We start from the raw sequence: 15,284 nt of genomic DNA on the forward strand, positions 1-15,284 counted from the left end.
ATGGGGTCCACAGGGTGTGGGCCAGGGTAAAAATGTGGTTTCTTGAGGAGTGGCCCTGGACAAAGCCTTCCTGAGAGTGGTGAATAAGAGAGGATATAACCTTCTTCAGGTGTGCTGCTAGGATACTGGACAGTATTTTAATATCCCAGTTCAGTGGGTAAATGGGGTGGTAGCTGCCACACAGTAGGGGATCTCTCCCTGGCTTGGGCAGGACCGCTATCACCGCTCTATTGGATAGGGTGCCCAAGGAGGCTGACCTTTCGGCCTCTTGTAGGGCGGCGTGTAGAGTATTAATGGCTTCCTCACTGGAACATTTATAATATTCTGCAGGGAAGCCGTCTTCGCCTGGCGCCTTATGGTAGGGTGGATTAGCAATGGCTGCTGCTTCTTTTTTCCTGCTGATATCCCCCTACAATAGTTCTCTACCTTTGTCCATCAAGCAGGGAGTGCCATGCCCTTTAGGTACGCAGATATCTGTTCCTTGCAGGCCGGTGCTTCTGGCGCATAAAGACGTGTGTAGAAGGAGGCGAACTTGTTAACTATGTCTTGGGGTCTAGTGAGGATCTGTCCTGCCTCCGATTGTATGGCAGCTTCCCGTTGTCTGAGCTGTGCTGCTAGCAGCCATCATGCTTTTTCTACTTGCTCGTAGTTCCTTACTTTAAGGCATTGGAGAGTATACTCAGCTTTGAAGGTAAAGAGGTTATTGAGGGCCATGCACGCCAGTTCTAGACATCTGCGGGTGGGTACCAAAGGGCAGTCACTGTAAAGATGGGTGAGAGAAGCAATCTGGGCTTCCAGTTCAGTTTGACTGAGTGACGCCTGTCTATTGGCAATTGCCGCATCCCTCATCCCGGATGGTTGCTCTTGCTGCTGCCCATTGAGTCCTATGTGAATCCACCGATTGTTTGTTATTCCCCAGGTAGGTAGAAAGGTGATTGCGCAACATGGTCTTACTCTGTGGGTATCTATATTGATATGTAGGTGCCATGGTTTGCGGCCCGGGAGGTGGGGACCACATGCAGAGACAGCAGGACCAGGGAGTGATCTAAAGGGCAGCTTCCAATTTGCAGGACTACCATATAAGTTGTACCACTGGATTGGATACGAGGAAGTAGTCCAGCCTAGACTGGGTTCAGTGCACTTGTGACAGGAATGTGTATTCCTTGTCGGTGGGGTGACATAGGCACCAGTGATCCACCAGTCCATGGTCTAGAGTGATGTCACCCAGCAGAGCCCTGTCACCATCATTCCTTCTGTCTAGGGGTCCTGACCTGTCGGGCACCGCGTTCCAGTTGCCACCTATTATGTATTTAGACACTCCTATCTCCACTAGCAGTCGATTTAGTTGGAGGAAAAAGGGCTGTTTGACCCCCATGGGTACCTGTCTCCTAGTTTAGTTTTGCGAAAGCATATCTACCATATGGGTCGGCCCACGTTTTGACTACTGTAACAGACAGGGATTTGTGGAGGAGCATCGCCACCCCGCATTTCTGGGGATGTCCCTCCCCAGGGGCAGGTGGTGGCGGTACACTGCTCTGGATTACCCTCCCCAACCAGTCTCATCTGAGTTTGTCAGATTCCAAGGCATCAAGGTGTGTCTCCTGTAAGAGGGCGATGTCAGTTTTTTTCGTCTGGAGATAAGAGAGTACTTTTTCCGCTTTATTTAGTGAGTGAAGCCGTTGACATTCCATGAGAGGGCGAGTAGTGAGCTTGATGGGAGGACAAAATGTGACGCCATGTGCGAGCTTGGGTACCTGTGGGGCGTGCAGCTCTCCATGTGCTAGGGGCGGTATTGGAGGTGTGGGGGGGTTACACAGGGAATAGGGTGAGAACGGGTTTCATAAAGGAATCAGATACTGATAGGAGACAAGAGAAGTGAGAAAAGGAGGGGGTACCTGGGTGGGGTCGGAGGAATGCAGTCGTGTAGGCAATGGGGATAAACAGTGGCCACTCAGGTATTCTGGAGTAATATGATGTGGGGCGAGTGAAATGAGTGACCGGGAGGGTGGTAGAGATAACTCAGTTAAAGATAAATAGGGATCGCAAGAACACAGGAATCTGTGCACCGATCTATACTTGCGGGAAGGGGACCATTTTGAGGGCTCCTGTATCTGGCCTGCGCTCCATCTCTGTCAGCGTGAACTTTTTACTTTGACCCGGTGCAGTGCAACTGGATACCCCCATAGGAACAAGCAAACCCCAAATGAACCTCTGCTCACTCCCTGGTCGCTTGACACAGAGCAGTCATGCTTTACATAGAGGTTATGTGTTAACTAGTTGTGCAATACTTCAAACAGTAAAACAGTAAAAACACCACATGAATAGGATCCCACACCAGGTTAGAGCTTACAGCAAGAAACACAAAGGACGGTGGACTGCTTCTCTTGCACCTCTAAATCCATTTCATTATGAGTAATAGTCCTGCGCAGCAATCCCAAGCACCCAACGTCCAGTGGTGTCACTGTGTCCCAGATCCCAGAGCAATAGTTAGATGGTTACAGCTTAGTTTAATAAATAAAACAAGATCAACATGACAAAAAACAACAAATAGTAGAATTGGAGATATCGAATTTCAAAGTTTACAGTGAAAATAGTGGCAAGAAGCACAAAGCTCTATTGGGGATATGTGGTCGCGCCAGACCGGGGCAGAGTCCAAAGTGCAGGCCGACCACAATAAAGCCCTGGATGACTACCGGGACCCTGCTAAGCCCAATGAATGAAGTACCTTAAATCCTGGTTGCAGATTGTTGCATGGATCTGCATCGGAGATGCGCCACGCAGCTGAAGTGATGCACTGGTTCAGAGATGTGGCGAAGCTGCAGTGCAAGGTCCTGTTGTGTCTTAGTCAAGGATCCCATCAATGGGGCTTGAAATGAGAAGTCTGACATCAGGGATGTAGTGTGCAGCTGACGATGGGTGGGTTCCGAGAAGCTGCAAGGTTGCGTTGCAGAGTCTATCATCACGGCTGCTGTCAATGAGATATGTGAGGATCTGAACTGTGGATGTGCTGTGCCATCGGGGAGATGTGTCAGTTCAGAGGTTATGCAGTGCTAAACTACGAGTCTTTCGCAACTAGTCGAATCTACACCGCAGTGGCAATGCCTCAATACTGCTCGGAGATGCGGAGCTCAGCCAAGGAGATGCATTGGTTCTGCTCCAGGATGCAACTTACACCCACCTCCAAGGGTTCAGGACTGGGGTGGCACCACTTGGTAGGGTAGACCCACAGATGGCAGAGTCTAGGTACAGAAGTCCGAGAGGCTTCAGATCAGGATGTCAGCCACCTAGCCCTTGGGGTCACTCTGGGATTTGGGTGCAAGAGATGCAACTCCAGTCCTACTCACCTCGGAAGGAGTGCAGCTATCAGCAGATCAGCACTGCAAAGCAGGAGTCCAGCAGAGTGGCGTCTAGCAGATTGGCAGTCCTTCAGCAGCACAGCAGTGCTCCTTCCTAGCAGAGTATCCAGATCCAGATCCAGATGTGTACTGAAGCTGTGGTGTCGGAGGTCAATATTTTATACACAAGTGTGCCTTTGAAGGGAGGAGATGCTTCTAGAAGCATGCCATTGAAGTGCACAGATACCCTGCCTTCCCTTCCCTGGCTCCAGACTAACTACAGGGGGAGGGGGTATGCAGTCCTTTCTGTGGAAACAAGACAGCCTATACAAGGTTCCTTGGGCCCAGCTCCTCCCTCCCATCCTGCCTGTGATGGCAGACTCAGTCTCACCAAAGCCCCAATAGTGTGTGGCTGTCTAGGAGGAATACACAAATCTCAACTTACAACTACAACCAGTCATGTGACCAGAGACAGACTAAGGCAACACAATGCAAGTTTCTAAAAGTGTCATTTTCAGAATTGTAAGCTAGAAATCAACTTCACAATACGTTTGGATTTTACATTAGGATTCCAGAGACCTTAAACTTGAATCTGTTATATCTTACCATTTGGAAAATACACTTATAGAATGTAATGAGGTAATCCCAATGTTATTCTATAGGAGTTAAAGGCCTTGCAGGATTGGAAAACTATCAAATTCATGCAAGATTTGTGTACTTACTCTTACACCTTGTCACCACCTTTGTTATGTGTTATGTTATTTTAATTTGTAGAGCGCTCGGATACTCACAAGTGTCCCAGCGCAGTGCTTAGCAAAGGGTGAGAGCGTCCGTTTAGGAGAAAAGGTATATTTCAAGTTTTTCTTGAATACTATTGGATTTTGAGTGTTACGTAGAGCAAGGAGCAGTGCATTCCAAGCAACAGAGTCCTTCCTTGTCAGCGAACTGCCACCTAGCCTTTGATAGCGGGGAACCTGAGCAAGGCGAGAATATGAGGAGCGCAACTGTCTTGGTGGTACATAGAAAGAAAAGCGTTTTTGTAAGTAAAGTAAGTAAAGGCTCGGTGGGCCAATACTAGCGATTTGAATCTCACCCTTTCTACCGCAGGCAGCCAGTGCAGAGAACGCAGATGGTGACGCACGCTGTTCCTGGAGGAAATACCCAGAAGAAGTCTGGCTGCCGAGTTCCGGACCACTTGAAGCCTTTTCAGCAAATATACCTGGATGCCCACATAAAGAGGATTTGCGTAATCTAGCCGGGACAGAATAAGTGCACAGGTGATCGTTTCTCTTGCTGACTGGGGAAGGGGATGAAAAATCTTCCTCAGAGTCTTAAGAAGACCAAAGCAGTTGCTCTTCAGTTTATTAATATGTGTGGAGAAAGAAAGGTTCTCGTCGAACCACACCCCCATGTTCTTGGCTGGCATCCCAGCAGAAGTCGGCACGGGGAACTCAGGTGGCCAAAGAGATTCCCGAAAGTTGGGAGGAAACTTTCCGTAGAGAAGGATCTCCAACTTCTCCTCATTACATTTTAATTGCGCCGCCGCTGACCAATTAAAAATAGATGAGCGATAGTGATGTACTGAGGAAACTGACTCATCACTATTGTCCCACGTAAATAGCTGCTGGGTGTCATCGGCGAGTGCGGGACTGTATCAAACGCTGCCGAGAGGTCAAGCAGAATCAATGCTTCCCTCCCCATGGCGTCCAGACACTCCCGAATGGCCTCTGCAACCTCCACCAGGACGGATTCAGTGCTGTGGGTGGCCCGGAACCTAGCCTGAGCTGGATGCAGAATACTCTCCCCCTCAACAAATGCTGTAAGTTGTTTGTTAACAACCTTCTCGCATACCTTGGCCAAGCCAGGCAGCAGAGAAATTGGGTGGTAGTTCCCTGGATTAAGAGGGTCTAGATATGTTTTTTTTAGAAGCAGCAGAATCCTGGCCTGCTTCCAAGCAGCTGGGACACTGGCTGTCTGGAGGGAGAAGTTAATAGTACTGTTCACCTCTTCATTAATTGTCTCCACTGCTGCTGCTAGCAATCTAGCAGGGCAAGGATCAGAAGGAGGACCAGATTTTAGACTCCTAAGAATTTTAAGAGAATCAGATAATTCCACTGGTTTGAAAACATCTAAGCAATGTTCAGTGCTGGCTGGAGGAGATGGATCGAATGCCTCTATCCTAGTGCCACCCGATGAAAGATTCGTCTAAATGGTGTGGATCTTATCCAGAAAAATATTCAACAGATTATCACACCAGATGCTGAGGTAGATGACCCACTAGCTTGAGCCAAAGGGGACATGAAGCTCTGAACAATCGCAAAGATTTCTTTAGCGTTGTTTTTAGCACACTCAATACGGTTTGAGTAGAATAGCCTTTTGGCCGAAGCTATGGGCCCATAATAAACCTTCTGTTTAATTCTGAGCTTCAGCTTGGCTATGGGGCAGTAATCACTGTGGCGCCATGCTCGCTCAAGAATCTTACATTCGTGATTGAGTGCTTTAAGTTCAGGGCTGAACCAGGATGTAGAGGGTGTTTCCCTAGACAGCTTAGAAGAGCACTGTGGGGTGAGTATGCCAACTGGGTTAGCCAGCCAACTGGTAAGGCCCTCCAGTCGATCCTCCAGGTCACCCGAGAGGATCGGTCTAGAGGTTTCCAATACTTGTGTGAACACACCAGGGGTGATTCTTCCAAAGGTATATTTGCAAAATGAGTGCACCAAGGGCTCCACATTCCTCATGTCCCATGAAAAGTAGGTCTCAAAATGGTCAGGTGAGACGAATAAGAGCACGCAGGACGTCCACGATTAAGCGCCTAAGGGATTACAGAGAGGATTTCCCTCGAACAGCGGGTATCTTTGGACAAATCCCTGAACCTATGCTGTAACTTAACTCTGCCCAGGCAGGACGGAAGTTGAAAGCGAAATCTTTACTACTGCGTGCCTGTGTCCTAGCGCTAGATTAATTTCTTCCAGTCATTTAGCTGGAGTACCACATGAGTTTGAAAGACGTAGTTACGCCTCTTACCATCAAAATTTAAATAGTGTCTGAACACATAGACAAAAGAATTCGCTGGACGAATTACTTGATCTGACGTTAAGGAGGCGGAATACCCCTTAAAATATCTATCAGATTTATTTTATGCTTGAGAATCTATATGGGAAACTCTATAGTTTTATTGTCCTGATGAAGGCGGATTAAAATGAACATACCGCCGAAACGCGTCGACGCCTAAGGAGCGAATCTGGGAATATAAACTAAGGAGGAATTCAAATATTGTTGTTTTTTGATTGAGTTCTATCCTTTTTCCCTGTATACTCCTTTTTTAATTGAATATGGTTTTAATGAATTATTGTACCGTTTTTGTGTGTTTCCCATTTTCTGTTTTTACCTAATGTAATGTATCCTTAATAAATTGTTTTTATAATCTGACATTTTTTTAGAGTGTTTTCACATATATTGGCAAATTCTACTTATTTACATTGCTTCCTTGTGATATGTGGGTGTCTTAAATGGTTGTTTATATGCTTGTGAGTACCTAGGTACTGTTGTTATTTTACCCAAAGGGAATTTCTTTCTGACTAACCTCAAAATGGTCAGCCCAGGAGAACAGGTGTGGGTCTCTGATCGAGATGGGGAAGTTAGAGCAAACAGGGTCCAGATTATGGCCAGCCTGATGGGTAGGGAGACTAACTCGCCGGACCAGCTGGGCCAGCTGAAGAATATCCAGAAAATCACACAAGTATTTAGCCGCAGCCTGGTCAAGATGGATATTAAGATCCCCTAAGACAATATAGTGGGAACATTTCAGCGCCCTGGAAGCTATAGCATCCCCACAGGCCTGTATGAGAGGTCCTACCGGACCAGGGGCCTGTAGAGCAAAGAGCCTACCAGCGTAAAATGGTCTGAAAAGCATATGCTGATGTTGAGGGCCTTGCAGCCTCTCCATATAGGCACATCCTCCCTACGAAGATCCCAGTTGTTCATGTAGAAAATGGCCACTCTGCCCCTCTACCTTCTGGACGGTCGGCTCTAACAATCTTATATCCCTCCGGTGTAGAGAGGGTGACAACGGGATCTGATGTGGAGTCAAGTCAGGACTCTGTCATGAACAGCAGATCTAAGGAACCGTCATCAAGGATATCAAAGACCTCCGTGTAGTGTTTCCTAAGGGATCGAACATTAATCAAGGCTGCAGAAATGTGCTGAGGCGTCATAGGATGGCTGGATGTTATACTAACTTGTTCGGGAATAGTGAAACTCAATCCCAACCTAAACCCACAGGATGAGCACCCATTGTTGCAGCAAATACAAAGGTCCAAAATACCTCCAAGGGGACATGAGTTGGAGTTCCAATCCCATAAAAAATCCCCCGAGTAGCAAAGTCTGGCCCTCTGTCCTGGGACCGGGCGGGCAGCATAGCTGGTGCTGGCCGCTGATGGGCGCAGATGGGCTTTCCTTTCAGCGAACCAGCGGCGCGCCACCGCTGCGCATTTGCGCATCACGCATTGAAATACCCCTGGCCGCCGAAAGACTAGAGAGCGCCCTACCAAAAATGGGTCTCTCAATGGCAGCCTGGAGAAACAGGAAGTGAGTAAAAACAGTGATTCGACTATAATCACATCGGCACACATAAAATTATGGCAACAATTTTTAAGAAGTAAATAAAACGTTTAAGAAAGTTTTCTAAAGGCTACGACCACAAAGGCAAATAGAAATAATTCTGAATAGGGGATTTAGTAAATGTAACTCCTAATGTACAGACGTGTTGTGAGACTTTAATTGTTTTTCCAGAAGTAATTCTGTTTACAGGTAATGTGTGTACAATCCTAATCTGGGTTTTATGTGGAGCTCTTCTCTATAAACACACACCATTTGAATGAAATCTAAGCTTTAGAGTATTAAAAGCCTTAGAACAAAACTCCATATCCATCAACCTGGATTGTTCAATGAGTTTGCTGTTTCCTTTTAAGCTGTCAATCATTTTTAGTTCCTTCATCCATTCTTGCGTTTTGACCAAGGAGTAAAAATATTGTCTTCTTTTAATGTGTGCCTTTCTAGTTTTCTTTAATGTTTCACTGTGTATATAAAGAAAGTACACTACATACCGTCCTGACCCGTGCAGAAGCGGTCGCTCCCCTCACTCCTCCTGGGTATCGTAGCGCTATTCCAACGCTGCCTGTGCTCTGAACTTTAATATTTTCATAGCGCCACACTGTGCCTGCATATTCTCATAGCGCCGCATTGTGATTGCATATTTTTCATAGCGCCGCATTGTGATTGCATATTTTCATAGCGCCGCATTGTGCTTGCATATTTTCATAGCGCGGCTCTGTGGTGCTTCATAGCGCTTGACATTCATCACTGTTGTTGGTAACTGGATTGTTGGCTGTAGCGCTCCACTGCTCGCCCCGACCTCACCCTGCTTACATTTGTTTTGGTTTCTGCCATTTTGTTGTTGTGCCGTCCCACCCGTACCTCCAACACGCTCCCGCCTCCCAGCTGACCCTCCCTCCCACTAATAGTATAGGCCGACCCCACCCCCTCAGTGAGCTGTGACCGTCATGACCCGTGCAGAAGCGGTCGCTCCCCTCACTCCTCCTGGGTATCGTAGTGCTATTCCAACGCTGCCTGTGCTCTGTACTTTAATATTTTCATAGCGCCACACTGTGCCTGCATATTCTCATAGCGCCGCATTGTGATTGCATATTTTTCATAGCGCCGCATTGTGATTGCATATTTTCATAGCGCCGCATTGTGCTTGCATATTTTCATAGCGCGGCTCTGTGGTGCTTCATAGCGCTTGACATTCATCACTGTTGTTGGTAACTGGATTGTTGGCTGTAGCGCTCCACTGCTCGCCCCGACCTCACCCTGCTTACATTTGTTTTGGTTGCTGCCATTTTGTTGTTGTGCCGTCCCAGCCCGTACCTCCAACACGCTCCCGCCTCCCAGCTGACTCTCCCTCGCCCCTCCCCATCCCCCATCCACTATCTACATATGTCAGAACAGCTGACGCGCAGCATCCACGCGCAGCGGAAGCGCACCGAAGGTGCGCCAAAGGTAAGCCCGTCTACGCCCGTCCCCGCCTGGACCGCGCCCAGCGCCAGGACCCCTGGTCCACGCAAACCCCACTCCACCCGCATAACGTATGCGGCCACCACCATTCTAGCCCTTAACCCCGGACGCACACCGCAATGCTACGAAGCTGGCCCGGGACGTACCCACGGTCCCTTCGCCTGCCACTCCTGCAAATATACCAGCATCAAGACCCATACCACATCCACTAACCCCAAAAACAGCTCCGACTCTTATCACCTGAAGTGCATCCTGCTAAACACCCGCTCGATCCACAGACACGCCACTGAACTTTGGGATCTACTGGACACTACATCACCGGACATCCCCTTCCTTACTGAAACATCGATGAACGCGTCATCAACACCCGACATCGCCATAGCCATCCCGGACAACTACAAAATCATCCGAAAAGACCGCACCATCCAAACAGGATGAGGCATCGCCATTGTCCATAAGAACACCATCAAAATCACGACCAACTCAGACGATAACCTCACAACCGCCGAACACCTCCACTTCCAGATCCACACCGACCCTAGGACCACACTTAGAGGCACCCTCATCTACAGACCTCCAGGAACCCGTAAACAATTCAGCGAAGACATCACTGACTTCATCAGTCCACATGCCCTCGCATCTGAGAACTACATTCTACTAGGAGACCTCAACTTCCACCTGGAAAAGAATACCGACAGCAACACCACCACCCTTCTTGACAACCTGGCCAATCTCGGCCTCAAACAACTTGTTGACACCCCCACCCATGTAGCCGGACATACGCTCGACCCAATCTTCACCTCCAGCAAACATATCTCCTTTGATCACACCACAGCCCTCCATTGGACGGACCACAGTTGTGTTCACTTCAGCTACAAAACCACCTCGACCCACATCCCCCCACAACCTATTCCCCGAAGAAAATGGAACAAAATCACCACCGACCAACTCCTCACATCGCTCAACCAAAACCCACCCGCCCTCTCATCGGACCCAAACGAAGCTGCCATCAAACTCAAACAATGGATCACTCACAGCGCTGAGGAATTAGCACCCTTGAAAAACCATCGCACCAAACAAGACAGCAAAAAGGCCCCCTGGTTCAACGATGACCTTAAGAAATCCAAGAAGCTATGCCGTACTCTCGAGAAAACATGGAGAAAAAACCCAACCACCAACAACATGTCCACCCTCAAGGCAGCCACCCGCAAGCACCACCAGCTGATTCGATCCACCAAGAAATCTGCATTCAAGAATCAACTCGACAACAACGCCCATAACAGCAAGGAACTATTCAACATAGTCAAAGAATTCACCAACCCCACCGCAGCCTCAAACGACATCACTCCCTCCCAAAACCTCTGCGACTCGTTATCCTCCTTCTTCTACAACAAAATTGCAGACATACATAAAAGTTTCGGAAACAGCTCCAACGAACAATACTCTGCACCCCCCTCAGAACCTAAACAGCCCTCTAACAACCTCAGCACATGGAACCCAATTTCCACTGAAGACACCATCCGCCTGATGAACTCCATCCATTCTGGCTCGCCAACCGACCCATGCCCCCACCACATCTTCAACAAAGCTGACTCCATCATCGCACCCCATCTCCGTGATGTCATCAACTGCTCCTTCAACTCTGCTACCTTCCCAGAAAGCTGGAAACATGCCGAAGTCAGCGCCCTCCTGAAGAAACCAACTGCAGACCCCTCCGAACTTAAAAACTACCACCCCATATCCCTCCTTCCATTCCCGGCCAAAGTCATTGAGAAAGCCGTCAATAGCCAACTCGCCGCCTTCCTCGAATCCAACAACTCCCTCGATCCCTCACAGTCCGGCTTTCGAGCCAAACACAGCACCGAAACCGCCCTCATCGCTGCAACAGACGACATCCGAACACTACTGGACAACGGAGAAACAGTGGCCCTCATTCTACTCGACCTCTCCGCCGCCTTCGACACGGTATGCCACAGCACCCTCATACAACGTCTCAACAACATCGGCATACAAGGAAAAGCCTTGGACTGGATCACCTCATTCCTAGCTGGGAGAACTCAGAAAGTCCGACTTCCCCCGTTCAGATCAGAGGCAACAGAAGTCATCTGCGGTGTACCACAAGGATCATCACTCAGTCCCACCCTCTTCAACGTTTACATGAGTCCACTCGCTTCCATCGCGCGTCAACACAACCTTAACATCATCTCCTACGCCGACGACTCCCAGCTGATCCTTTCCCTCACCAAAGACCCCAACACCGCCAAAACCAATTTTCACGATGGCATGAAAGAAGTAGCCGCCTGGATGAAAAACAGGCGCCTAAAACTCAACTCAGACAAAACGGAAGTGCTCATCCTAGGATCATCCCCCTCTGCCTGGGACGACTTATGGTGGCCTGCAGATCTGGGCTCAGCACCCATACCCACAGACCACGCACGTAACCTTGGCTTCATCCTAGACTCCTCACTCTCGATGACCAAACAAGTCAACGCCGTCTCATCCTCCTGCTTCAACGTACTTCGTATGCTCAAAAAAATCTTCCATTGGATCCCCACCGAAACAAGAAAGACTGTCACCCACGCACTGGTTACGAGTCGACTAGACTACGGAAACACCCTCTACGCCGGAATTACAGCCAAATTACAGTAAAAACTCCAACGCATCCAAAACGCATCAGCGAGACTCATTCTGGACATCCCTCGCCAAGATCACATCACCGGTCACCTGAAAGACCTCCACTGGCTTCCCGTCAACAAGAGAATAACATTCCGTCTCCTCACCCACGCACACAAGGCCCTCTACAAACTAGGACCCGAATGCCTTAACACTTGACTATCCTTCTACACACCCACCCGCCAACTAAGATCCTCCAATCAAGGCCTCGCCGCAGTTCCGCGTATCCAAAGATCCACCATGGGAGGTAGATCCTTCTCCTACTTGGCGGCCAAGACCTGGAACTCACTCCCCACTCACCTCCGCCTTACACAGAACCACATCCCCTTCAGAAAAGAACTCAAAACCTGGCTATTCGATAAATAATAAATCCCCCTCCCCAAGCGCCTTGAGACCCTCTGGGTGAGTAGTGCGCTATATAAATCCTTGAACTTGAACTTGAACTTGAACATAAGATAAAGTTAAGCTTGATATAGATTCGTCTTTGGTTGAAGGAGACTAAAGATCCTCCCATACACACCAACATCCATTGGGAGAAAACAAAAACATGACATACATTGATGGAGTGAACAGGATTCCCTCTTGCTGTACAAGGCCAATGTCTTATGTGTGCCACAAACTGAGACAGAGTGATTGTTCCTTAGCAGCTTTCATTTCTCATGATGCTAGTCACAAGCAGCTTACTACTTTTTGAAATACTATTAAACCTGTTTGGTAAACTCCACGGTTCCAATATTCTTCATAACATATTATTGCAATTTACTAATTCAATGACAATCAATTATGCATTGATGCCTCACCTAAAACCCCATTGAAAAATTCTGACAATAAATGAGTGTTCAATAACCAAAAATGTAGTACAAGGCTTTCAAGGCTAATTACTACTTCTTGGAAGAATATTGAAAATGTTTTCAATTTTCACTTATTAATGTTAGGAGGAATTCTTGGTTGACATTTACAAGAAGGTAATTACATATCCATGAATCAATTCTCAAATCATTTTTTGTTCATAATGTTTACCATTGCTCCCTTGACCTCGGTGTTCCTGAGACTGTATATCAGAGGGTTCAACATAGGGATCATGATTGTGTAGCATACTGACACCACTTTGTCCTGAGTCACAGAGTCACTAGAAGGCAATCTCATGTACATGAATAGAACAGTGCAATAGAACAAGGAGACAGCAATCATATGGGAGCCACAAGTGGAGAATGCCTTGCGCCTCCCTGCGGTTGACCGGATCTGTATCATGGCAGACAGAATATAAATATATGACGTTACAGTGATCAGAAGAGTGGCAAAGCCAAGGAAAAAAACGACTACAAATATTACCGTCTCTCTGATGAATGTGTCAGTGCAGGACAGCTTCATCAGTGGAGGTATATCACAATAGAAGTGATCAATAACATTGGGGCCACAAAAGGAAGCATGGAAGGTGCACCCTGTGTGCACTGCTGCAGTAAGGAACCCTGCCAGATAGGCAGCAGTCAACAGCTGTATGCAAACACTTCTGCTGATTATGAGGTGATACAGCAATGGGTGACAGATGGCGGCATATCGATCATAGGCCATTGCTGACAGCAGATAGCACTCCATGCTTGCAAACACAGCAAAGAAGTATGTTTGCGCCGCACAGCCGGTGAAGGAGATGGAGTTCTTCCAAGACAAGAGTTCCTCCAACATTTTGGGAGTGATCACTGAAGAGTAGCAGAAATCTGACAGGGACAAATTACTGAGGAAAAAGTACATGGGGGTGTGCAGGCGCGGTGCAGTAAAAATTAGGGCAATTAGTCCGAGGTTGCCCACCACAGTAATGATGTACACTATGAGAAACAGTAAGAAAAATAGGATTTGAAGCGCTGGATCATCAGTGAGACCAAGAAGAATGAACTCCGTTACTGAAGTCTGATTACTTCTTTCCATGTCTTCATTCGATGATTTCTGTAACGAAAGAGTTTAGATGTGGTTCATATTCGTGGAACGTAGTTGTAAACCAGGCGAGAATACTTTGAGCGAGTCAGAAAACTAGTCAGATGAACACCTACATGTCTCTCAACCCCTAGCTAGAGCAAGAACTGAACCAGTTGCCCAGATGCCTCAAGAAATCAGCATTGATAATCGTGTGCAAAGGCTGAATAATAAAATCTCGTGGTATCAAGGCTCACTTTAAGTTTGCAGGACGAAATGAATCTTTACTTCAGAAGTCTTGGTGTTTAAAAAACAACACAAATGAAACACTTAATATATAAACCATTTTTTTGCCAGAATAAGGCAGAAAATAAGTATGTTGAAGGTGAATGAATAAAAATCACAGACGTCAAACAAATGTTTCTCAATAAATAAACTTTATGTAAGTCATTTATCTGTTAGAAGTAACAGAGAGTGTGTACTAAAGGACATGGGTTTGGACTGGGGAAAAGGAAACTCAAAGGGAAAACGGTGGATTCATACCATGATTCCCATCACAATGTTGCAGACTGTAGATGAAAAGCACTCGAGCTACCAAAGGATTTGAATTAGTTGATTGCAGCAACATGACACTGAGGATAAAATACAAACTTACAATAAGACACATCCTTTCTAAAAAATAACTGTCGGGCCCCTTGAAATCAATCAATCAATCAGTGAATTTGTATAGCGCGCTACTCACCCGCTAGGGTCTCAAGGCGCTGGGGGGAGGGGGAGACGCTACTACTCGAACAGCCAGGTCTTGAGTTGTTTCCTGAAGGAGAGATGGTCCTGGGTCAGCCGTAGGTGGGTGGGGAGGGAGTTCCATGTCCCCAGGCTATATTCATTTGGTACACTCTAAAGCTCTTTGGAACTATGAGAGACCTTTCTAAATCACAAACGCCTACCTTGCATCCACCTGCCATGCAAGTTTATGCTACAGCTTAAACTCGATCAAAGTGATGTCCTGAAGATCACAAATCACTTGACCATGACCATATAGTAATCACTACCTCACTCCTAATTTAAAAAGATTTTTGGATATTTTCTCAACAATATGAAATTTATTTTACCATTGTCTGATGTGTGGCTCTATCTCATTGCTGACATTCATCATTGATAGTGGTGCTAGAATAAATCAAATACAAATGGCAGGTGTGGTGAACTGTACATTCCTGGGTGCCTTTGTGGATGTTGTTCAAGGTGATACATGCTTTCACAATCGTTGTTAGTTTGATAAAGCACCTAGTACTG

At 47.1% G+C, this 15,284-nt stretch overlaps 1 protein-coding gene across 1 annotated transcript; it reads right to left on the minus strand.

Annotated features, from left to right (window-relative positions):
• Window positions 1-13,079: 13,079 nt before the first annotated feature.
• LOC144768688 (olfactory receptor 5AR1-like) lies at window positions 13,080-14,006 on the minus strand. Its single transcript, XM_078652538.1, has one exon. It carries the CDS (start codon window positions 14,004-14,006, stop codon window positions 13,080-13,082), a length of 927 nt encoding a protein of 308 aa, XP_078508664.1.
• Window positions 14,007-15,284: the final 1,278 nt, after the last annotated feature.

The sequence above is a fragment of the Lissotriton helveticus genome, chromosome 1_1 (assembly GCF_964261635.1).
Source record: "Lissotriton helveticus chromosome 1_1, aLisHel1.1, whole genome shotgun sequence".
Classification (NCBI taxonomy): Eukaryota; Metazoa; Chordata; class Amphibia; order Caudata; family Salamandridae; genus Lissotriton; species Lissotriton helveticus.